At 43.7% G+C, this 25342-nt stretch overlaps 1 protein-coding gene across 1 annotated transcript in view; it reads left to right on the forward strand.

The window, feature by feature from the left end:
• The window catches only part of PTPRF (protein tyrosine phosphatase receptor type F), a 371106-nt gene that overhangs the window by 125777 nt on the left and 219987 nt on the right, over positions 1–25342 (forward strand). Inside the window, 1 exon segment of the mRNA XM_040565789.1 lies at positions 6695–6856. Within this exon segment, the coding sequence (XP_040421723.1) occupies positions 6772–6856 (85 nt within the window). The 5' untranslated portion in view covers positions 6695–6771.

A 25342-nucleotide genomic window follows, 5' to 3' on the forward strand; every position in this document is an offset into this window, starting at 1 on the left:
CCTTCTGTCCGATCAGCGTTGCCTGTTCCTGGCAGTCTGAGAGACGTGGAGCTGGTGGGCTCAGCATTGCAGGAATGTAACAGAGCCACAGCTGTACAGTAAACAGCGACCAACTGCAGTGTCTTACAAGCAGCAAGCCCAGAAGGGCAGTGGTTCTCAGCTCTCTTCTCTTTAGTTTAAAACCTTGTTTGTACGTCCTGGGTGTGCGAAACTGGATGCCAAGGAGCTGGGGTTTAGAGGAGAGGACTTGGTACCTTGTGATTTTAATCATTGCGCTGTTTTCCATTGTGCTGAACGTAAGCCTGTAATTATGTGGTCATTTGTATTAAGCGTATGTTGTTGTCTTGTGTGTAGTCTTTTGTAGAGCAAATGCAGGAATTCTCGCTTTGGGGGAGTGGCTGATACAGGAGTACATTTCTCCACCTTAGTGGATTTGGCAATAGCTAAGGAGTAGCTGATTTTTTGTTTATAATTTCTGCAGGATTTCCACTGCTCTGGATCTTTGGTCCGTGCCTCTGGTTGTGCAGTTGGGTCTGTTCCATAACACAGTAAGGGCTCTGCTGAAAGGGTGATATGCGTGCAGCAGTTACCTGCTTTTAAGGAGACTTTACAGCAGGCATTAGGAACCTCTACACTTGGGTAGGGTGATCTACAGCGATCTGTATTTAGTGCTCAGCGTGAGTGATGGCTGGGCTCCTGAGACTCAAGGCTGATCTATCTTTTAAGCGGACGTTTTGACTTATCGCTCTAGTTCTTTAACAGGGCCCTTCATAATCCTTGTTTCAGTGGAAAAAACAACACAACCTTTTAATCTGGGATTGTCTGCAGGCAGTGACACCTTCAGAAATTAATAACTTCAGAAGCAAATGTAGCTAATGAGGCGGCCAGGAGTGTCCAAGCTGTGCGTGAATCCTGGCGTTGTCCTTCCCTCTGCTCCTCTCGGGGGCGTCACGTTTGTGTTTGTGCGTTCAGCATCGCAGAGGTCTGTAGCTGGGCCAGCTCGTTGCTGAAGTCTTCACACTTTCTTTAATACTTTGCCAAGATAAGGAAGGAGAACCTTTTCAAAGTATTACTGAGTTGTTTATTGCTGTTGGGTGTATTCCCCCCCACTGATCTGTCAGTGCTCAGGATATTTTTTCCTGCGTTGTGGGGTATTTTGTGTGTGTGGTTTTTTGTTTGTTTTGGTTTGTGTTTTTTCCACCCCATTTTTAATTTCCATTGAAACAAATGATGAAAGATTTTCCTGCTGGGGTTTATTCTCTTCTATTTTTTTTCTTTGGAGAGTTTACTGAGAATATTCAACATACACTTTCTTTTGCTCTGTCTCATTCCATTACTCACAGTTGTATGCCCGTGGCTAATTATACTCCTCCACTCCTTTCTTGGTGTTTGTATCCTTCATGTACTTACAGATGGTTATCAAATCCCCATCTTGCTTAGCCAGTCTGTCTAGCGCTTGTGACTTGACAGAGATTTTTATCGTTCCCAGTTCTTGAATTGCTTTGCTCATCCATTCTCTCCAGGTGGTTTGAGAGCCTGCAACCTGATGCTCCAGGCCTGCCCTCACCTGGGTCCTGGAGGTGCGATACCTTTGCTCGTGCAGTGGTTGCTTTAACTTTTGGCCATTTTGCTGTATTGCAAGTTCATACGAAGTTCTTCCCCAAACCTATGTTAGTGTTGCCATCTTCCATATATCTCCCCTCTGTATTTCTCTAATACTTTCCCTGCATGTGGGAGTTTGGAGTGAAATGAGACTCATTTTGTCTTTTTCGGCCATATTGCTGTACTCCCCAAGTCTCTTTATATTATATTTCTTGCAGAAAAGCACAAAGAAATCTATGCTAAAGGAATACTAATGTAGTGAAGTGAAACATTCAGAAGTCATTAACTCATGTGTAACTGCGCTTCTACAACTTCTAATGTGTGCAATATGATCTTGAATTATATGGTGTCTCATGGCTTTCCTCCTCCTCATTCAGAGCACAGCTGAGACGTTAGATACAGAATGAAGCAGCTGAGCTGTAGCCAATTATTGTGCTCATTTTTAATGGAATAAATAGCTGCCTCATTGCTCTGTGTGGCACGTGGCACCTCCTTGCTCGGTCAGGTCCTGATTAGCCTCCTTTGGGTGACACCTCGGAGTAGTGCGGTGATCGGGTCCCTCTGAAGCACGGATTGCCCTTCAGGGTGTTTGTGTAAAACACAGAGTTGCAGCTAGGTGTCCAGAAAGACAACTAGGTTTGTCTTTTATTTTGTACCTGTGGTATAGTTGGGAGAAGCTGATACAGTTTTAGCCCTTCCTTCACTAGCACCTGGCTGGCACCCAGTTGGTATCTTCTGATGTTTCATCCTTGGGCTCAAGCTGAGAACACTTAAGAAGTTCCCAACTTGAAAAGCAAATGCAATTGATTCATGCTCCTTTATGAGAAGATGTTTCTCTGTCTCCAGGTCAGACAAGGTTGTTTCTTGTGCACTGGGCTTACCTTCTTGTCCTGTGAGTTTCTGGAGACTCTTACAAGTTTCCAGCAAATGCAGCGTCAGTAGTCAGACACGAAATGGAACCTGGCAGTCCCCTGGATGTGCAGGGATTCCTGCAGGGAACGTTTTTGGGGCTGACTCATTAGATACTTAGGGTTGCAAAGTAGCTTAAAATAAAAAGCCATTTTAATACAATGTTTTCGTCCCTCTTTTGGAGCAGGCTTGCTTGCTTTGGGGATGCTTTTCTTCACCATGCCATTCATGGCTAGTGACCCACATGACGCTTGCTTCAGTTCAGTTTATTTTCCAGAAGAGTTCATAGAGGACACGAGCTATTCAGCGCTGGTTTGAAACTCCTCTTGACTCTTTAAAGTTGACTGCTTTTTCTAATCTCTTTGCAGTCTCCTATGGGACGTGCTCATTGCCAGAATTTCCTAGTACCATATGAGCTGTTGGTATTCTTGGCTCTGTTTTAAATGAGTCCAGCTTTTTCTGCTTGTCTGAAAGAATCAAACCATATAGGTTTCAAAAATGTTCTCAGGACCTCCTCTTTTCCATCCACCTGCCCCACAGCAAAATCAGCTATATTTAAATCAGATTTGCTTTTCTTGTTGTTGTTGTTTTGCTTTCCAGCTTTCTAGTTTTCTGCCAGACTAGCGCTTGGTAGTGCTAACTTTGAGTTAGGAGCAGAGGACAGAGTTTAGCTTGCTGAACTCAGATGTTTTTACAAAACCATCTGGAATGCTTAACTGCAGCCTCCTTTTGGGTTGCATGGTCTAGGGCTTATAATATTGCCAGGACCAGATGCAGAAGTAGCAGTGAGAATGTACGTGTATTTTTTGAAAGATCTTTTTCTACAGTGTCTGGGCTCAGATGCAATATTAGTTGCGGGATGCTAGTCAAAGCATTGAGATTAAAGGAGGCCTTCAAAGGAAGAGACTTGAGGTCACCTGGTGCACAGGAGATAATTCCAGATGCAGAGGAGAGCAGCTTGAAGGGCATGAGGTTGTCAGGGCAAAAGAAATAGAGTCTTAAGAACATTGGCTGATTGATTGCTATTGGACTTCATTCTGCTGAAGCAATACTGATTCTGTATCATCTGGTTAGCTGATTACCAAAACCTACCAACATTACTTGGTTTACAGCTATTTTCCTTCTCACACTGCCTTTCTGCCCCAGGGGAGGGAAACCTACAGCTTTGTTCGAGGTGACTGTTCAGAGCTGTCAGAGCACCGCCGGCCTTCTCAGGGTTAATTGGGCTTCAGCTAGCGCCCTGTCACCTTGCTTTGAGCGTGGGGTCATCCTGCTGGGGGAGAGCACCTCGCTGCTGAACCACTTGGAGAGACGTTTTTTCATATTTTCAATTTCAAAAGAGAATGACAGCTACTCAGATTTATAAAATTTTAAAACATTCCAATTTAAAGGGCTTTAAATATTGTATGTGGACAACTTTTCCATAGACAGAGCAGCCGTGGAAAGAGGAAATGGAGAAGATTGTTCCCATTAAGGGCTAAAGGTGCTGTATTCACTTTGGAGGGACAGACAGCAGTCTTGCATAGGGAAATCTGGCTTTTCCACCAGATGGTAAATTATTGTAGCAACTAAACAGTTGCAAAAAGATGAAGTCTATAAAGCATCTGGTAAAGTAACTGCCAATTGATCAGCTTTGCATGATGCACGTTGTATGCATCTCATGGGCTTGAGAGGAAAGTTATGAATCTGTCAAGCTGGAGATGGGAGTGAACTTGATGTTGTTTGCTGAAAGACGACAGAAATCAAGAGACCTATTCTTCAGCTGAGGTTTTTGTGTTCCCGAGAGTTGCTCCTGAATGAGGGCTGTGGAGGTGCCATTCACATGACTTCTGAGCAATCTGCACTCGAGATACACCATTAGATCAGGCACTTTTGTTGTTAATGGAAGTGAATGAAAGAGGAAAAGCTCTCTGAAAGCTATTCATCCCCAATCTGGTCCGATACATACCTAAGATGTTTCCAGCACCACCTGTAAAACTCGTTCTCTGTCCTAACCTGAGAGAGTGTGACACGCATCGTTAGTTTTGACACAATAATTTCAACCCTCAGTGTTTTTTTCCCCAAGAACAGTAACCTCTTAAGATTCTGGCTGCTGTTGGGTGTTCCCAGATGTAATGCTGCTCAAAGTGTGCTTCAGCGGGTTTCCTTCTCCAAACCGTACAAATTAGCACCGCACATAGAGAATGTAGAGAGATAATCTTCACTCTTAGTCCGGGCACTTCTTCCCATTCCCCTGTGTGCCGTATCTGGAGAGCTGGCTGACACTGGGCAAACTGCTTGGGGACTGAACCGAATTTCCTGTTGGAAATAGAGCTGATGTAGTTACAGAGACACAGCTCTCTCTCTCTGCAGCCTAAGACATATTAATGGTGCTTTTAGTAATTCTTTGGCAAGGGACAAAGGAGAATATGGAGGCTGGAGACGAACAGAGAACCCAGTGTGGCTGATCCGAAGAGCCTCTTCTTCAGTATTCAAAGTCTTGCTGCTGAGCTCACTTGGATTTATTTTGTTCATTGAGATAATAAAAGCAGGATAAGATGATCAGTATTCTCCCTGCATCTAGGTTAGAACTAGGTTATTTTGTAAAGTATTTTCAGATGTCTTGGCTGTAGAAGACATTGCATAAATAAAGATTTCTTTGTATTGTGTGATATTATAATGTGTGAAAAGATTTACTGTGCAAATACAGTAACAGAATGGAGAAGAATCATGATCTGCTGTTTGTTAGTATGGTGCAATGTAAATATTTGCCTAGGTAGATTCTCTTGAGATTTCGTGTGGATTTCCCTGAACACTGGCATTGCTGGCTTTCTTTGAACGCTATGCTTCTGTCAGAAGTAAACATGTTCATAACATGTGATACTTGCCTCCATCAAAAGTTCTGTGGTTCTCAGGGAAAATAAAAAAAAATTCATCCTCTTCCAAAAAAAAAAAAAAATGAGGAAAATATGCAAATATCTTTGTTAGAGCAATCTTAAATATACTTGTGAAATCTCAGCCAATGCTAAGAGAGTGGTGGGTCATGCTATGTACGGTTTGTGCATGCATGGACATACACTTGAAATACATTTCAAGGTGAAATATATTTCAGGGTGAGATTTCTCACTATTAGTGCTCTATTAGTAACTTTTGATAATTCTTGCAGCTTAGCAAAGGAGAAACTCACTGACTTTTGAATGACTCTCAAGCTTGCGTTGAGATGCCAACACTGAGTGAGCCACAGTCCCTGTTGTCACTTTGAGTGAATGGGGCTTGCTGGCTCCTTTAAAATCTGTCTTAACTGGCAAACCTTGGATTCTTATCCTCGAGGTAAATAGAGTATATTCCCATGAAAAGATAAAGGACACAGATACCCAGAAATTGCATTCTTCTTAAATACCTGTCTTTCTGGTTGGGTTTCACGGAATGTCCTGTGTTTCTATATCACGGAATGTCCTGTGTTTCTATATCCAGGCAGATGTACAAGTTGAGCCAATTGCAAAGATTATTGGCTTGGTTTTGGAGACGGGGCGTTTGGTCCTTTTAAGTCAGTCCTCTCCCTTCTAGGGAGGACAAAGTTTAGCTCTTTGCTTTGGGTAAACCTTCTCTTCAAAGGCATATTTCTCAATTACTTTCTCCTGGCATTCCCAGTAGCCCTGTGAACTGAGAGGCGACTCAGTTCAGCTCCTGTTTGGACCCATCTGAGATGCAGATACAGCTGCTGCTACAAAAGGATGCTCTGGTACACCAGCCTAGCTGAATGGGCCCAGCTAAGTTTAACGTAGTTGACTGCAAACCACCCTACATGTGCAATCAAGCACTTCTCTCTTGGGCAGATGAATGAAGAAGAGTTACATGAGCTTAAGACGCTGTTTCTTGTAACGTGCACCTTCAGAACTATTTGTACAAACATGGATAACAACAACTAAAGGATTTTTTTTAATAGGCCATAATAGAGCCTGGACTTGAAGACAGACTTGAAGATGGTGATGCTTTTATGGCTCATGACCCTTAAACAAACAACTTACTGGACTGTGGGGTACCATTGTCCTGCTATGCTGCTCAAGCAGGAAAGATAGTTAAATTTCACTTAACAGCTCTATTAGTATATTTATTGTGACCTTACAATTTAGTTTGGAATATCAGTGGTTAATCTGTGCATCATATTTGATCACTTTCCTTTTTTTCCTCTCTTGTTTTGCAGGAGTAAGTCTGTGTCTGTAACACTGGATGTGCTGACCACTTGCCTCAGACTGAAGAGGACTTGCTCTACTTTGGAATATGGTGCCTAACTTCTGCGTCTCAGTACTCACAGTGCCAGCAGTCATCCTGTGCTGCTTGATGCTGCCTTTAGCAGGAGCTGACAGTAAGTAACGCTCATTATCGAAAGGCCTGAATGCATTGCAAATTTTCTTTCAACAAATACTGATTCTTCTGGGTGCGTACTGGAAACACTGAGGAATAAGGAACAACCCTCCTAATTTCTTATTTTTCAATATGTGCAATGCAGGTAGATTGTGTGTGAAAGGGCACAAGTAGAACTAAAAAGGCTGACAGCATTTATTCAAGTGCTGGATGAGCTTTTGTAGTAGCTGCAAGATAAAAACCTGACAATTTGATTTCTGATATGTACAGAAGAGTAAAGAAAGTTGGGGGGTGAAGGAAGAGAGAAGTATTGGGGTTGCAGTAATCCCCGTTACTTTTTGTTCTTTTACCAGCTCTTAATTTGTATGGTACTGAGACATCTCTCCTAAATCAGTGGGTGACTGAGAGGTGCTGGGAAAGGATGCAGATTTTTACCTTCTGGTGTAGCTCTCCTACACCTGTATTTCGGTAGAATTGGAGTCAAATGTTTCTTCTGGTGATGCTTTAAGTTGCTGTGCCTATGCCTGGTACTCTGAGAGTCTTAACAGAGCTGCTCTCGCAGGCTTGGATTTGCTCTGTCCAGAGCAAGGAGAAAGCTGTGCATAAAAGGCTGCTGTGGACAGACAAGAGGAGAAAGCTGGCTAATGGTGGACTGCTGAAAATAACTCAGTAGGATTTGCCCATCCTGATGGACAGCCCATCATGAGCTGCTGTGGTGCTTTGGTTAATTCTGCCCATGCCTGCACGTTGTTGAGTGCTTCTGTGCATTAACATACAATGGTTTTGGAGGATTCATTTTTTTCAGAGTGCCAAATGTTCACACATTCATTGCAGGCTCTGTGGCAGCTGTGAATACTCAGTGCCTTTGAAAGCATCCAGGGCCCATGGGATGCTTCAGTTGGAGCCGGGAGGTGACCATGATGCACCTCCTGAGCTGCCACCAACCATCTGCTTCTCCCTCTGGCTTTTCTTTGTCACCAGGCTTATAATTAAGATGTGATTTCATGAAAGTTGAAGAAGGTCTCCATGCCAGTAGGAGCATGGCCGAACGTAAAAACAGCAATGGACTGGGGTTCTTCAACGTCCTTGACTAAAAGGGGAGGAGTAAATTTAGAGAAATTGGAGAAGAAATGGAAGATTGATGTGAAGAAAGATACAAATTCACTATTTTTGCCACCACCAGGGGTGTTTTGTACAGGCAGCAGATTACTGTGTAATCTGTGTAAGTCTGAGATGCCTAATTAAACTGGGGGCAGCAGCTGTCTCCTCCTTCAGCTTTCTCCCCTGGCTGCTGATGCTGCTGGAAGACATTTATTCAGATTATTTTATGTCTACACATTGTAGCCCATTTTGGAGTCTGGCACAGAAAATTATGTGTTTAGTGTTCTGGAGTGTGAAAAAAATTCTCCAAGGTTCATAATCTTTATCCTGGCCCCTGCAAAGAATAAAAACATCATTCCGTCAGCTATGCACAGGCTGGTGGAGTTTGAGGTGTCCTAGGATGGTTCTTGGCCTAAGGATAATCTGCAGTAGAATGGTTTGCCAGTTTTGTGGAATACTTTCAATGTGCTTAAATTGAAGAAAATTGGCTCTGTTTCACAGGCCCAGATCCAAATATTGGTGTCTCAGATGTGCAACACTTCTGTCTCGAGAAGCAAACATATCAGTATGTATGCTTTTTTCCCTAGCGCAGACCAGCTCTGAATTACTTCTACCTAATCTGCAAGGCAAATCTGGAGGACAGTGACCTTTTAACCATTGCAGTCACTGCAGGTTAACTGAGGGTTTCCTGGATGGCAAGTCTTGCTCTGTGTATTTTGGCAATTAATAGCTTCTCTTGCCCCACTGACTCTTGCCACCAACTCTCTCAGTGTCTGGGAGCGTGTGAAGCACCTGCTCTGCATCTCTGTAAGGGGAGGAAAGAAAAATCATCCCCAAACCCTGCGTGTTTCATGTCCTGCCATCAATGATGGAGGTGGGCAAAATATGGTAGTGAATATGGCACTGTGGAGAAATGAAGGGCGAGGGGGAGCTGTGGTAAAATCCTGCACGCTGGAGCTTACTGCAAAAGCTAGAAAGAGAGGTTGAGAAAGAAGCACGCCCATATGCACCTTCTTCATTTTTGTTGAGCCCATAGCATCTTGTTGGCCCCAGTCAAAGACAGTTTACTTGTCTGGATAGATCCCTGATGTAATATGGTTGTTCTTGGGATTTCGCTGTGATTCTGCCTCATCCCCATTGCGGCGCTGCTAGGAAGCAGCAGAAGGATGGCTGGGCTCCCGATCTGCAAAGCACTCCTACATTTCTCCTATTAAAAGTAATGTGATAATGGGAGCAGGGTTATCTCTGCGTCTGCATTCCTGGGGTCAGTCTGCAACATCCCTTTTGTAGGGATGGCGAGGGCTGAGGGCAGGGAGCCGCCTCTGAGAGCAGTCTGCCGCACTGCTCGGGTGCTTCCAGGCAGAACCTGGGCTTCCCTACCTTCCCGGCCTGTGCTTTGTCACTGTTGTTGTCACAACACATTTCAGCCTTGCTGCCGGAGCTTCCTGACAATTAGGCAGCTGGCAGATAGCAAGACGTTAACGCCTGAGATAAAACAGATTGAATATGTATTGCATAGCGGAATTAGCGCCGGGGGTGCGCTGCAACGCCTCTCCTGGAATTGAGTTCACGGGAGCTGTGAGTAATGTCGGCGCTGAGGAATCGAAGGGGCACCCGAAGGTTAAACGCACGGCACCGTGTCAGGAAAGAGGTGCTCTCTGGGTTCCTCCCCGTGAGCAGGATGGGACTGGTGGTCTCAGGGCCTCTCCGGTGAGGTGCCCGGAGGAGAAGGTGAGCAGGAAGGGGCACGTGTGCGTGAGCGGTCGATACAGAAGTGCTAATTTGGCAGAAAGCACTTTCAAATCCTCTCCTGCTTTTACAGACTGCAGTAAGAAATTATTAAATTTTCTCTGTGATCTGACTGTGTTTCTGTCAGGGTGACCCTAATTCCATTAGAGCAGCTCAGAGCTGATTCAGGATGACTGTTTTACACTTTCTCCCTCAGCTTGCTTGTGTTTTTTTTTTATGCACTCTGTGCTTCCCTGTCTGTCAGCTTTTGATTGTGCATGGGAAAAATGGCTTTGCAGATTTCATTTAATGTTCAGTTCAATTGTCAGCTAAAAGATGCTCTTTTCAAGCCTTTGGAAATATGTCATTTACTCTAATAAAATAAATAAAGCAGCAACAACAACAAAAAAATCCCCTCTTAAAATGCAGAGAAACTAGAAAAAAATCAATACTGTCATCAGAAATCACCAGCGATGTGTTTTGTTGTTGGTTTGTTTTCTTAAAATTAGGCTTTGTATTTGATGTACTGGGCAAGGCTTCCATTAGCCCAAGGAAGAGACCAAGTGTCCCATCCAAAGTCTTTCTAACTAAAATCTATCTCGGTGTGTCTTGCACGGAATTTCAAAGGGCTTAAGGAAGAAAACCACTTCAAAAGTGACCTTGTAGAAGGAAAGAACTAAGGCAGCACTTAGGCCAACTAGGTGTGAAGTGAGACGTGGTAAACAAACAATTCGTACCTTCTGATTTCTAAAGATGGAGCAAGCCTGGCTTTTCTTTGGGAGGATGGCAGGAGCTTGCAGCAGTGAGCTGATGTCTGTAAAGACAGGTCCCTGGCCTCTCACCACCTCCTGTGAGCAAGGACTCTAAAGCATCTCAAAGCTGCCCTGCCCTTGGAAGGGATAGTCCCATTCTATCAGATAGGTATGTGTGTCATACAGATTCTTTCCATTAACCATGTTTCTTGGAAGCTAATTGGGTTAAGGAGACACATTTAAAAAAAAAAAAAAAAAAAGGAAGATGAGGTAGTGATATTTGTGAAGGCTGAGAAGTGGAAGGGTACTGAATGCCCTTCCTAGACACGTGATTCCAGGTGAGCTCTGTTTTGCCAGGGATTTTGCACTGCACTGTGAAGTGCTGTTGGGAGGTTTTGGGTGGAAGAGCACTGGAGCTCTTGCTGTTGCTCTCAGCTCCCCTTGTGCCCTGTCTCTGTGTCTGCTGTTGCTCTTCTGTGCTCCTGGGACCCAGGCCCAGCGTAGCAGGGCGTTGATGCCCCAATTCAGCTCTGCCCCCTTTGCTTCATAGCCTGGGTGATGGCGCAGTGACAGACCAGCTCCAAGGACAGCTGGCCTGGGCCATCCCCTGGGACAGGCTTGCCGTGGTGCTCTGCAGAACAGCCCCTTTGCAGAGCTGGCCATCCAGAAAGTTGGGCCTGACGTTTCTCGATTGCTGCCTTGGATCTGTTTCTGCTTCCTAGTTTTTGTTTGCGTGCCCATCCCCAAACACTGCATGTGGTGATTATGTGTAATTGATATGATCACATCCAGGTATTGCAACACAGGTAAATACTAATTTTCTGCAATTCTGCTTTGACTAGCTTTGACAAATTCCATCAGTGAGAAAAACAGGTGAAAAATTGTTTAGGAAAGCCCCTGTACCTGGGGCATTGGGGTTGCATCATTAAGTGGCAGGCTGAAATATTAACCACAGTTATTGTGCAGCTTTATTGTTGGTGTCCTTGCTCATCATATGTATTTTTAGGTATAAATGGATTCTGTGCCTTTCCTTAAAATATCTGAATGCTGCCTGCTTGCAACTGAATGTTGCAGACATAAAGATAGGAAGGATGCTGTAAAAGCAAACACCATGTTGAGAGCAGACAACGGATCTTTCTGCATTTACGGCCTTGCCCCTTTTTCCTCTGGCACTTGCAGGACTCCTGTGAATTTGTTTGGATAGCTACCTACACCAGGTCACAGCATTGCAATTTGTCTTTTTTCTTTATTCTTTAAGTCAACATCACTCATCAATCAACATCAGCTGCTGGGTCAAAGGTCTGCCTAGCTCCAAATTTCTTATCCAGCAATGGCCAGTGCAAAGACCTATGGAGGGTGTAAGAAGAGCATAAATATTTAGCAATCCCTTCCTGGTGTCACCTTCCAGCCTTCAGAGACCAGTGGCTCCTGAGCCCAGAGAGGTGGTACGGTAACTCTGGGGCAGGATCACTGGGTTGTGCTCTCAGGCAGCTCTGAGCATGTTGTCAGTCACCAGGGGTGTCCTGGGGCTGCTGGTCTGCATGAAGACCACGTGTGGGCTCTGACTTCTGCCTCTGCATCGCGGCTCCTCGTGTTACCCTCTTACTGCTGCTCTGCTCTGCCAGTCTCGCTTGCCATCCGCAGCACTCAGACGGAACCGAGTGGCCAGAGCTACTCTCCTGCCCTCGCAAGGGAGTTCCTGTGTTTAAACATCTCTGCGAGTTATCCGGCACACTGACAGGTGCTGAGGGGCAGATATACTGAATACTTTTTTTTTTTTTGAGTGTGTGCAGTAGAAATGTGCTTATTTGCTATGTGATAAAGAAAAACAGTAAAACTACCTTCTTAAAATTTTATCTCCAATGTGGATTCATAGATTTTAAGGCTAAAAATCAGATTAGTGTAGTATACTCTGACCTGCACAGCAGAGGCTGTATAATTTCAGCCAGTAATTTTTGCATCTACTTTTAACAGCTGGGGATGAGCTAGCACGTAGCTTTTAAGAGGCTATCAAATCACAGTTTGAAGACTGAATGGTAGGGAATTTACCTATCTCCTATGTGATCCATAAAAATGGCAAGTACTTATTGCTTCTACAAATTTGTACTTATTTCAAGCTTGGTTTGTGCATTTTTGGGTTCAGACACTGGATGTTGTAACCTGTGTCAGCCAGTCTAGAAACTCCTGCTCTTCTATGCTGTTAGAGTGCAGAAGTTAGCCAAGCTGAAAGTTTGTCCTTTCCATTGTAGAAAAATGAGTTGGTCTTGATTTTTTTTTTTTGTTGTTCAGAGATTATTCTTAAAGTTTTTCATTAATCTTCCAGATTTTAAAATGTGTTTTTTAAAGTCAAAGGAGCAGCACTGAGAAAAGAAGCAAACCCCTCTTACCATACAACAACAGCAGTTTTGCCCCTTGGCCCATAGCATTGAGCTGGGACCATGGTCCTCTATGATGGCCTTTGAATCCTTTCCTAAGTCTCTGATTCCCAGGACACAAAATCCCATTTTATTAGTGTGACTTGGGTTCCTTTTCCTGAGTATCTGCCCTGAACTACGTAGAAGTTCATTCTGCTGGATCCCAGCACATCAACTTATCCAAGTAATTCTGTACTAGTAATCTACCCTTGTTTTTATTTACGGACTACCAATCTTGAAGTTCATTCTTTAGTTTCCAAACCTAGTTGCAAGTTGGTTGCCTTTATTCACAGATGTTAGTCAGTTGTGACTGTCTGCACAAGCTTCTGTGAATATTTTAGGGAGATATTTTAAATATCCGATAGTAGGGATGGTGGCATTCTTTGCAGGTGAACAGGAGCATTGGGAAATGATGATGAAATAATACAATTGGTCATGCTGCTGCTTGCTACTAGTAGTACTGACCTCAGGTGGGCAAAAAGCATGAGGTCTGCTGGAGCTTTCAGTGTTTTAGCTGAGCATTTGTAAAAAGCAATAAAGTAGTAATACGGATGCTTTTTTTGATTCTTTGATTATCTGTTCGTTATGGTGGTACTTCAGAATGATGCTGTAATACAAGATGATCAAGCTCGTTTTAGTGAACAACTGCGAGTGTGAAATTTGCTCGAAATATTATTCAATCTTTTTTTGATGGTGAATGCATTTGTGTTGTTTTGTTTTTAAAGCATCTGTTCATGGATGTTTTTTTCTCTGATAAGATGTCTGTCTTTATGTATCAGTAGCAGAAAAAGCAGTGGTGTACTTTTAATTGAATGCTATATTTAGCCCCTTGTGTGAATCAGTGCTTTGTCTGGGCTGAAGAAAAATCTCATTTATTTTGTTGGTGTGAAAACACCGTAGGGTGCTTGCTGGAAGTCTTAAGTCATAGAAATGCCTCTTGCCTCACGTGCTTCATTGACATATCATTACTGGATTAAGCCAAAGTGCATCTTATGGATGACTGCTTTACATTTGTATATGAATTGTAGGTTGCAATGCTAGACTTTGCCACTCCAGCTGTTAGTGTAACCGTGGTGTTACTTCTGTTAAAAGTTCCTTTGAAAAAAGGGCTCCAGAAAAGGCCAGGAAATATGGGGCAGCTTTATTCACCTAGGTTTCCTGCCCCGAAACACTCCATCTGAGTCTTGGCACCAGCACAAATGTGCCTGGCAGATAGGATGGTACATTTCCACCAGCTTGTCAAATCCAGCTCGTGGCTCGTGAGGGTGTTAGACGTGCACGCGTTGCCAAGTTGTTGCTTTCAGCATGGAGCTGCGCATAAGGTACAGAGAGCACTTTACTGGGTTTTGAACAAGAAACTGAGGTTACCTGCTTTGAGGTGAACGTGAGAGTTGCCATGAGCCAGTTTCAGAAGGGATTTTGATCCTTGTATTTGACAGAAACTAGCTTGGAAGCAAGAAGACTATAAGTACATTTTACTTGTGTTTAATTTACGTGAGGGAAGATTCATCGGAAGAAATGAGCGATGAAAAGTGAAAATCTTTTGACATGCTGAAGATAATTAAAATACTGATAAAGTGAAGCTGGCTATGTATTTTAATCTTATTTAGCATCCAATAAATAAACTTTCTGTAGTTTCAAAATGCAAGAAAATCCTTACACAAGTGAACTTCTCTCACTCATTCACCACATTTGATTTACAGGGGATTTAATAAATGGTGGGGTTATGGTATCAGGGATAGGGAAGTGAGCATCAGTGAAATTCAGAGAGGATAAAAGAGAAAATACTTTCCTGTTTCCATGTAGAGCTCTGGAATGCCTTGTCCTGGCATGGCGTGATCACTCTTGGCATGCTGACTACAAAGAATTTAGCGGGGCTCTTGGGAGGGTGATGAGGGTAGTCCAAGACATGGAAGGGCTCCCTTTGCTCCTGTTGACTGTCAGAGGAGGTAGTGGTCTTGGCTGTTGTCTTGTCATTTATGCGTGCTGTGTACAGACTTCCAACATCTGTATGCTCTATTGAACACATTTTTTCAGGGGTTATGCAAAGTTCTTTAGTTATAACCTGTTGTTTTCAGCTTTCTGAGAGTTTCTTTCATGGCTGAAATGTGCCATGCTTGATCTTCAGCCAAAGTTGGGGGGCCGTATTTAATGAGTTGGGCACTTGCTTTATGGATCTTCCTGCAGAAATTGTATTTGGACGCTTTTAAAAACAAGCAGAGTGGAAAAATACTTCTGTACCCTGTAAAAACAAGCTGTGGTGTTATTCATAGGTCTCAGGTCTAAAATGTCTGTGAAAATGTTTGACGTTACTCCAGATGCGCTTCGGCTGTTGAGGGGAAATGCAACTTGGCTTGTGGAAGGGAGTGATCCTTAGAAAAATATGCTGTTGAATTATATAAAGGGGACTTTGTGCAAATCGTTAAGTGCATGCAACTAAATAATGCTGTCTGAGCTTGTATGCAACTGAATCACCTGTATATTCGTTCTGTGAATGAAGCCAGAGCTACTCTCATCTCAGTGTTTTGAAGACCCAGAAGAGCACAGCAGAGGTGGTTCTCCAGATCCTGCAGCACATAGGGTGATGTGGACAGAGAGGGTTCACAGAGACACCATGAACTTTGTTTCCTAGTGTGTTCCTCTACTTCTTGAGGCAATTCAATAAATACAGTTTTCTTTGTTGCAGTTGTGCTGTGGTTGTACTGTAGGCCACAAGGGTTTGGACTTTCCTTAATTGAGGGTGCCTGTAGAACCTCAATTCTGCTGTAGTTTAGAAAAGTATTTAACATAGTTATCTGCATACCTTCAGTTTTTCTCAGATGTTAAGATATGTCTCTCTTACTGTGGCTGCAGAGTTGCATGCCTAGGAGCAGACTATGATTTTGTGTTTTTTTTACATGTTAAGATAGAGTCCCTTGGAATATGTAGTGTTCAGTCAGCATGAGTACAGCTCATCTTTTCCGTTAGGCACTCAGCCTTCTGTTGCATATGAAGCTTTTTTCTTCCCTGAGTCAAATTTAGCTAAAATTTCTGGCGTTAATGTAGTATGTTGTGTGAGAACAGTTTCTTGTGTGATTTTGAGGAATTTAAGGAAATCCAACATATAAGAGTAATATGGCAGTATTTCACATAGTGTTTTCCAGGTTTATGTCAAATGGCAGAAGAATGTATTACTTTGTGATAGAATCATTGGTGGACCACATCAAACAAGGTCCATTTAGCCCAGCGTTGCCCTGAGATAGCCTCCCACAATGGCCAACAAATGGGACATCTTTAAGGGAGGTGTGAAAAGAAAGATCCCGTACTCTTGGCTCTTCTCATCCCACCCAAACTAGCTCCCGTTTTATATCTAAAATTAGATATTGTTGTAAGAAGCTGGACTCTTACTGTTGCTTCTCTAAAGCATTATTAATTGCAATAACTTTAAATATTGTTATATCCCCATGGGTAAAGGAATAATATCCAATGTAAATTTGTCAAGGTCAGATCAATCTAATTTCCTTTAATGACAGGATAACAGGCCTTGTGAATGGAGAAGCTGTAGATGTCATTTATCTTTAGTAAAGCTTTCAGTAGTCCCTCATGAGACTTTTTCTCATGAAACATCTGCTCATAGGGTGGGTATTTGGCAGTTCGGTAGCATTCAGCATTTGCAGTAATGATCTCTCTGATAGAATAGAGAACATGCTTATTAAATTTGCAGGCAGCAACAAGCTGGGAAGAGCAGCAAGCATGTTGGAGGACACCATTAGAATTCAAAATGATCTTTACAAATTAGAGAAACTGTCTGAAAGGATGCACGTCAATAAGGAGAAATGCGGATAGATGTTTGAAAATAGGGGTAATCAGCTATATAAATACAGAATGAGACACAACTGCCTAAACAGCTGGTAGACAACAAAGGTCTCGCAGCTCTAGTGGATCAGAAACCGTACAGGAGTCAACGGAGTCAAGAATGCCATGCTGCTTTGAGAGGCAACATCCGTGTTACGAAGAAGTGAGGAGTGCCATCCCAAAGACACATTAGATAGTCTTTCTACTCTGCTCCCGTTGGTAAGGTCTCCAATGAAACGATGTCTAATCTTGAGCACCACATTTCTAGAATGAGTGGGCTAATTGAGGAGAATCCAGCCCAGTGCTAGGAGGAGAAATGGTCTTCTTAAACTGGGAAGTTCAGGTCAGGTACTGAGCAAAGCTTGCTAACATAAAGGATTGCTGAGCACTGAATTGAATTTCTAGAAGAATTTGTGGAATCTCATAAATAAACATGCAGAAAGTGTTCCCTCATATAGGCTTTGAATTGCTAATGTTATTTCTTGAATGCTTCTTTGTCTTCATTTCCTAACCGGGAAGGTACAGGTTACCAGTCTGTCTTCTCTGGGTCACCTGATACTCTGGTATTTTTGTCCTGTCCTTTTTCATCCTTCATTCAAGTGACAATCGCTCTTTTCCATTTGACTTTGTAACTTCATGTGAAAGTGTCTTCAAGGCCCACAGTCCTCCTCAATGCCCTTCTCTGTCCCTCTGGCTCTCCTTGAAAGGAGCTGATGAGAAGAATCCAGGGGAGACCATGATGGTAACAAAATAAGACTCAAAGACAACCTCTGCATGTCATTTCCTCATGAACTGTCATAGGTTTGCTATCTTTTTGCACGCATCTGGGTTGACAAAAGGCTTTTCAGCTATCTGTTAGTGAACAAAATTTCAGGGGACAATTGCAAAGGGTGCTGTACATCTTGGAAGTCCTGGTGACCAAAATTTCTTTCTGCCTATTTGTGTGTATGAAAGGGAAAAACGAGTCAACAGCAGTGGAAAGGAAGATATGTATGTTTTTATTCCTTTTAATAACTGCACATCAACCCCATGGACTTTCGCCTGCTGAGGGGAGTCCCAAGATTCTGTGGGAGGGGCGTGCCTTGTGTTAGAAGATGATAGTTAATTTGTCGCATAGTTGTTTTGGGTAAGACGACATTTGCCCACTGGAGCTTCTTCTTTGCCATGTTTCACATTAAGAGCCATGTACTTCTTGGAAAGCTTTCTCCAAAAAACAGATCAGAGGAAAATTTTTTTTCTTTCTTTTTTTTCCATTTTTTCAAATAACTGATTTAAATCAAGATACAGGCTTTTATAGAACTCCTGAATTCTGGAAACTCTGACCATTATGTTGGGATGTTTTTTTTTGCAGTCAGACTTTGGCTTCAAACAGCAATTATTTTTCACAAGATGAAAATGAAGTCTGTTGCCTGTTATGAATAATAGAGTATGGTAATATTACAGCTATATATGCAAACTCTGCAGACTGGCAGCACAGCTGCTAAGCGTTACGTTTTTAAAATGTGTACAATCTTTTGTCAACAGAATTAAAAACAGGAACATTACATGGTTTGTTTCTGCATGAGGGTGTTTTGTAAGGAAATTTAATGATGAACTGTTCTACATTTTGACCTTTAAAAATATTTCTGAGCCTTTGCACCTTCTAGTGAATGGAGGAGATTCTCAAATTAAGACGTGGAATCCTAATGGTGCCTCTGACATTTCCTAGGCCTGGCTGCATACCTGTGCTTGATTAGTTTTGTAATGTGCCTGCTCTGCCAAGCTGGAGCCCCTCACATGCTCTGCAGCTGAGCTTTCTTTAATGCAGTTGCACTGTAAACCTGGTTCCAATTAAAAGGTGATGCAGTTCTGGTAATGGAAAGTTGTTTTATTGTTCCTCTCCCCAATATGCATGCGAGTGGAAGTGTTGTAGGAGAGCGTTATCACTGTTGTTTTTGTAGTTCTTCCTTATCTTCTATCAGTCTTCGTATACCAAAAAAAAAAAAAAAGTGAGAAATGCAGCATGCCCAGCTGTCTGAGGGCGAATGTGAATCAGCGAGATAAACCTTCAGAGGCTGAAATGGGCCTGACTACAGATGATCCTTCAGTTCTTTGCTACCATTCTGTAGCCTTTATACTGTGTGTTGAACCACAGGCAGCAGGAGAAAATGTTTGGAAATACAGCAAGGAGCACAAAGCCCATCACGTTGGTGCTGAGAAGGAAATGATGCTCACTCAGGCAATCTCCTTCTTCTGCTCTCCTCCTCCTACCCACGGAGCAGGGAAATCAGGGGAAACGACCATGAAAGTGAGAACACAAGAAATAATGAATAAATGCGAAGCACAGAGTACGTTTAAGTTTTCTGTCCCTCACAAGGAAAGTGCTAGAATGGGCTTTGGCATCCTGCTGCTCAAGAGAAGCTGCAGACAAACACTCTCCAGGCGCTGCCGAGCGGCTCCTCGGGTGCCTCTGCGCTGTTCTCACCTGCGGAAAGGAACACCAACGTTAGCAGATCGCCGATTGTGTCTGAGCTGGCAGAGGGTCCCAGAACTGATTTATAGCACTTGTTCAGCTTTCAGCGAGCAGCAAATGCGTTGCTTAATTATTCATGGCAGATGTATTATTGCAGGAAATTAAGACATCAAGGAAACAAGTAAAAACTATTACTGAATGGAGCTATAAACAAGGTAAGGTGGAAGGAGAGGCAGGGGGACAGTGCTGAGCCGTTAGAAGATTGTGCTCAGGAGCGTTTCATGCTTTCTGAAAATAATCAGTTAAATTCCCACATCTTCAAGTGATAATTCATTGCCCGTAATTAAATATTCTGTTAGCTAACAAGCTGGATTTAATTTGTTACATTTGTCATTTAAATTATCACATTTGTGAATGTGTGAAACCTTCCTATTGCTCCTTTCAGCATATCCACGTGCGTACAGTTCTCTTTACATCTGCAGCCTTCCTCGGGAGATTTGCCGTTTACCTTGTGCGGCAGCGAGGTGAGGGCAGCCTTTGGCTTTCTGTACCAAGCACACCGGCTGCAGGTCCCCGGGCAGCTGTCTGCCTGCAGCAGTGGGGACGGATGGTGCTGCTGCAGAGCACGGGACCCCAGCATCAGAGCTGCTGGTGCTGGATTTCCTCTGCCTGAAACAACATGCTAATGGTTACGCATGTGCCCAGCCCTCTTACAGGTGGTGCTGGGGATTTATTCAAAGGTTTATGTGTTAGTATTGGGGGTTTCTGCCTTGAACCAGTCCCTAATCTCTGCCTAATAGCCCGTGTTCCTATGGAGGCTGGAGCTGTTGACTTTGGAAAGCACCAGCACCTTCTGGCTCATCAGGTGGCACTAGAAGGGGTCTGGTGGCTCTTTCATGTGTGGAGGGAGTTTTCTGTTCATATTTGAACCAGGTTCCTGTCAGCTCTAACCCTTGGACATTTCATGACTGTTTTCCAAATATGTATTCGATACTGCTGGTCCCCCTGCCACCTCCCAGAAAAAAGTTATTGAGAAGAAAGTGGCTTAAAGTAAAACCTTTCAACTTCTCTTGCTATAGTAGAATTTTTAACTTTATTGAAAAAAATATGTACAGGGAGCACCTCTGAATTTGTGTGTGACGTCAGGCTTCCAAGACTTTCCATTTCATTACTATTCATGAGTTTGTCATTTTGGTACACCAGTTTTACTTTTTGAGCCCTTTATCTTGTAACTTCAATTATGTGGCTGAAAATAGGACTTTTAATATTAAAACTTACAGAGGACTGGGAGCAATTTTAAGGCAAGCAAAGGGTGGTTCAGGGCCGTATCACAGAGAGCATCTCTACAGGCTGGGTTGCTCTTTGAAATGTCTTTTCTGTGGTGCAAGTGTACAAACTGGCAAAAGTTCAAAAGTTGTCATTATTCATAGTCTTTCAAAGCAGTGACAAAGTAGCCTTGTGTGGTTGCATTCCTGTGATGGGAGTTGTTGGAGTCTATTTGCAAACTGAGACTGTTTGGAGACTGAGAAAATGGGAGATGAAAGGAAAGCATTCTCTTGCTTGTCCTATAGGGTTAATTTTCTTGATTCTTGCAAGCCGCGGTGCACGCACAGCCTACGTACAAGTGATATGTGTATATGCAGAGTACGTATACAAACGATACGATAACACGATGGGAGTTGAGCAAAAAAGAGATCTTACAGGAATCCGATACTAAGTCATAAACATTCAGGAGCATGTTGCTAACTGGATTTTTGTGAGAGTTGGCTGTTCTGTACACGTGCATCTCAGTATCGCCCAAACAGAGCTTGCAGACCTAATCAATTGGTTCCCGAGCCGTTTAGCTTTTTTAATTACTCTTGTCAAAGTGAAAATTATGTGAAAGGACTCGGCTGTGCAATTAGCTGCTAAACGTTTTCTGCAGCATAGTGGAAAAACAATATGAAGTCCCAGAATAGCAGTAGATACAACCAAAGAAAAAAATCTGTTTTAATGAAGAAAGAGATATCCTAGTAAGTGATCTGAATGAAGGCGATTTCCCTGATTGTTTATTTTTTAAACATGCCTATGTTGACAGATGTGAGCAGAGAAGTCTGAGTTAGAAGTTTGGGCCAGGTGCAAGGTTCGTTATGCCCTGATGACTTCCCCTGGGCTGAAGGCCCTGCTCTTTGGTGAAAGGGGCTGTGGTACATCCCGTAGCCGTGTTCTCAGTGCGGTGCTGCTGGGGGCTTCAGGGGGAAAGGTTTGCTCGTCCCTGCACCACGGCACGGGGAGCGTGCAGGGGGTTTCTTCTGTGGGCTGCGAGAGCCTGATTAGCGCTCGTTCAATGATCTATAGATCATCTCCTCAGACAAATTATATCTCTCAACAGCTTCACACTAAACTACTCTAGGCATTTAAAAAATAAATAAATGAGGCAGTGTCTATAAAGAGTTCCCGTCTAGTGAAGTGAAGCAGTTGGAGTCTGATTAATGAATCCCATTTAGCAGCCCGCATGTGTGCTCACCGCTCCCCTCCGCGCAGCTTTGTCATCCAGGATGGCCCCTGTCACACCACGCCGGCGTGTCACACCGCGGTGGGGTCTGTCCTGGGGCTGAGCCCGTCCCAGGGCTGAGCGAGCCCTGGGCAGGTGGTGGCCTGTGCTGGGGAGGTGTGTGGTCCCGTCGGTTGGGTGCGTGTGCCCCTAGTTGTAGGTAAAGGGCTTGGTCTTCACCAGGCTAATACACGCAGTGTTTTTATGAGCACTGAAAACAATGAAGTGTGAATTTCCTGAGTGTTTTATAAATGGCTGAGCTGGTGGAAGGGACTGGTGGGGGCTGGCCGAGCAGGCTCGCTTCTCCCCAGACCAGCACGGCGAGGGCAGCTCGGCAAACCCTGACGCTCCATCCTCTGTGTTTGGAAACGCTTAATAGATTCGACGGCTCAGAATTTTAATGCGGCTTTTTTTCTGTATTGATAGAGGTCTTTGAAGTCACTTGAACATTTTACTAAGCGTACATGCCAGGTTTTAAGTTATTTGTAGCAGGGGCTTGATGATTTCTGATCTTCATTAGGCTGTGTACTGGAAGGTCAGTCGACACGCACACGCCTCCAGTCATTTATTCTGCTGCCTCTTAGCGCCTGCTGAACCAGGACGTGCTGCTGGAAAAGGAAATTGCTTCTTTAGGGTAGTGAGTAATTTTTCCCAAGATACAACATTTTTACTAGGACTCAAGTTCCAGCATCGCACATGGGTGGGATTTTTTTTCCCTAGGAGATGAGGCCAGACCCAGCAGCACTGAGACATCCCTTCACTGGGGAGGGGTTGGAAGCAGGTGTGATAGGGCTCGGAAACCAGAAAATTCTTCTGTTGGGGCTGAAACAGCAGATTGACTTCTGATTTGGGGTTATACCTAGAGGCAGTGAGATACCGTGAGCATAGAAAGTATGTGATAGCTCCTCTTTGTCTGTAATACCTGTTGGGTTCAGCACATGAGCCGCAAGGGCTCTGGGAGCCAGTGGTCTGCGTGCAGTGCAGGAAAGCGATAGGGCGAGCTGCCCCTTTTGCTGAAGCAAGGGAGTGCAATGAAAGGGACACCAGACTGCGGGACGGACAAGTCTCATGGTTACAGCACTTCTTGGTGTCCCAGAGGTTTGAGTTCCAGAAGCCCTGGAGATGCTCCTCATTTTGAACATCTATAGAGGGAGTAGCTTTTTAAAGGAAAGCGATAAAATGCACCCTGAACACAGGAGATGGTGCCACTCCAGTTATGCTCTGAGAGCATTTCCTGTTGGGACAAAGCCAGGTAACTTTTCAGGCAGTGAAAAGTTTCAGATCGTTTCTGGTGTGTGCCATGTTTGAATGTTCATGGTGAGGCAGGTGTGACACGTCCCTAGGAAGAGCAGTGAAGAACTGCTTTCTGTTCTGAGGCTCACTTGATAAAAAAAAAAATTGAGACCGGGCTGTGAGCACAAAGTTTTTAAGCTGCAGAAACGGAGAATAGGAAGGAAAAGGTGCTTCTGCCTGGGGGAATTTAAATGCCTTTTCTCAAAATGTTTGCAGGTGGATCGCCTTACAGGTATGTGAGAAATGTTTGCATTTTTAAGATGCAAGAGGTGCTGCAGATGTGCTGGTCTCTCATCTCCACCTCCCTCCTCCCCCTTTGCTGCTTGTGATTTAACATTTTGGAAGTTCTTCGGGGAGTTAAATTTTGTCCCTGCAATCCTTTTTAAATTATAAATGATTTTATAAGCAAGTCCTCTTGACTGTGGATTGGCAATCTCAGTAAATTATTTGGTGGGATACTTAATTTGAAGTTTCTTCATTGCTTATGACAAGATGTTTCTGCTGCTGTCACTGTTGATGATTCATAGCTCAAGTGAAGTGCTTAGCACTTCACAAAACATGTAACAGAGGCAGTCCCGCTCATAAAGCGCTTCCACCCTAAAAATAATAATAATAAAAAGCCCCGGGAGAGCTGTGGTGGACTCTGCTGAAACTGCAGGTGGGGTGGACTCCAGGAACGGTGTTAAAAACAGTCAGGGGGAGGCCGGGGGCCCTTCCTAAAACCAAATCAGAGGAGAATCTGAGATAACACCTGGTACTAATTCCCATATTTTGTCCAGAGCTACATGTATGAGCAGTCAGGGGAGTTTGGGATTTGTTACTATCAGTGCTCACACACGGGGACGGGGTGCTCGTCACAGTCCCTCGTGATTCGGGGTGTTCTGCTTTAGTGGCTGGGTTCCCCGTGCTGCACTGCACGCCCTTGCCTGGGCTGTGGGGTATCTGGTGGATGATTAGAAGGAAGTGGGAAAATTAAGAGGCCTTGCACTGGTTAGAGAAAAAACATAAAATGAAGTATTGAAGTACTGGCACCATCTGGATGCGACTGATACTGTGCTCAGTGTCTGTGTGTTAGACCAAAAAGTGATCCCTATTAAAATTATGCAGACGAGCCTTTTAAGGGCAGAAGGAAGGAGTGGCTGTCTGCCTAAATTCCTGCTGTTTTGCCATTACTGATGTTTTCTCTGTAAGAAGCTTCAATGAGGAAGCCTGACAGATGGCAACAAAAGGAGCAGTGCAAACAAGGGCACTCCTATAAAATAAACACTGAGCTTTAACCGTTTCTGCGAAGTGTTCAAAATACGTTTGAGAATTTGGGCAGAACTACACAGACATTGTACGGCGGTTACGTGAAATTTCAGAAAAAGCAGTGGAGGCTGTTTTTTCCCCCGCCAAGCCAAATTCCAGGGATACCACTGAGAGCTGCTTTCCTTTCCCCGCGAGCAGCTGCGCGCCATGAATGCTGATGGGCAGCTGGTGCTGGCCGTGCTCTGCCAGCAGCCTCCTCCATTTTTCTTCCTTTTTTTTTTTTTAAAAAAAAAAAAAAGAAAATTCTCATGTTCTTGGTTCAGGCTTCGCATTATAGGAGTGCGTTTACAGCTCTACAAATTCAGTGAAAAGGAACAAAATCATGAATGGGCCGGAAGGATTTAAGGGGGGGAAGTCCGCCCAGTTTGGGCAAGTGGTGTTTGAGGATTCTGTGCTGGCAGCCAGTTGGGGGTAGAGGAAATTCACTTGCCTCAGAGAGTTATTCCAGGTTTTGGTTGGGGTTTAGCCCTTTGAGTGCTCTTGGTCTGATGGGAGGGTGGAGGAGACTGGGGAATTGAAGGGCTCCTTGCTGGAGCTGAATGAGGTGTAAATATAGGAGGAGGAAATTTTAGTTAACTTGGGAAGGTCGTGATGTGGGCTGTTTATAAATAGGCTTGCATCTTTTAAATCTAAAGCAGTGTCAGAGCTACTGTGTGTTTAAAAGCACTTAAGGTTTGAGTGGACCATAAAAATGCGTGCAGATGTTCTTCCTTCTTGACTCTCAGCTTTCAGAATATTCAAACCACTGCGGTGGTTTTCTTCACAAAGTGTTTTATGGGATCTCCGCAGCATTTTAAAATCAAACCAGGACTTTCTCTCCAATATTTAACCTTGACTAGAGAAACACGTAAAAGAACATTCCAGTGTGTGTTTCTGCAGGTATAAATTACATCATTTACATTTTAAAGGGAGAGCCTTTTAAAGTTGAAAGCAAAAGGAGGTGGAGTTGAAAGGTGAGCTTCTGAACCTGTGCCTCATTACCTGATCTCTGAATGCTGGGCTTCTTACCCCAGCTTTGTGCTGGTGCTGTGACAGGCCTGAGTTCAAGCTGAATATATGCTGGGTCTGACTG

This window comes from Cygnus olor, chromosome 8, assembly GCF_009769625.2.
Source record: "Cygnus olor isolate bCygOlo1 chromosome 8, bCygOlo1.pri.v2, whole genome shotgun sequence".
Taxonomy (NCBI): domain Eukaryota; kingdom Metazoa; phylum Chordata; class Aves; order Anseriformes; family Anatidae; genus Cygnus; species Cygnus olor.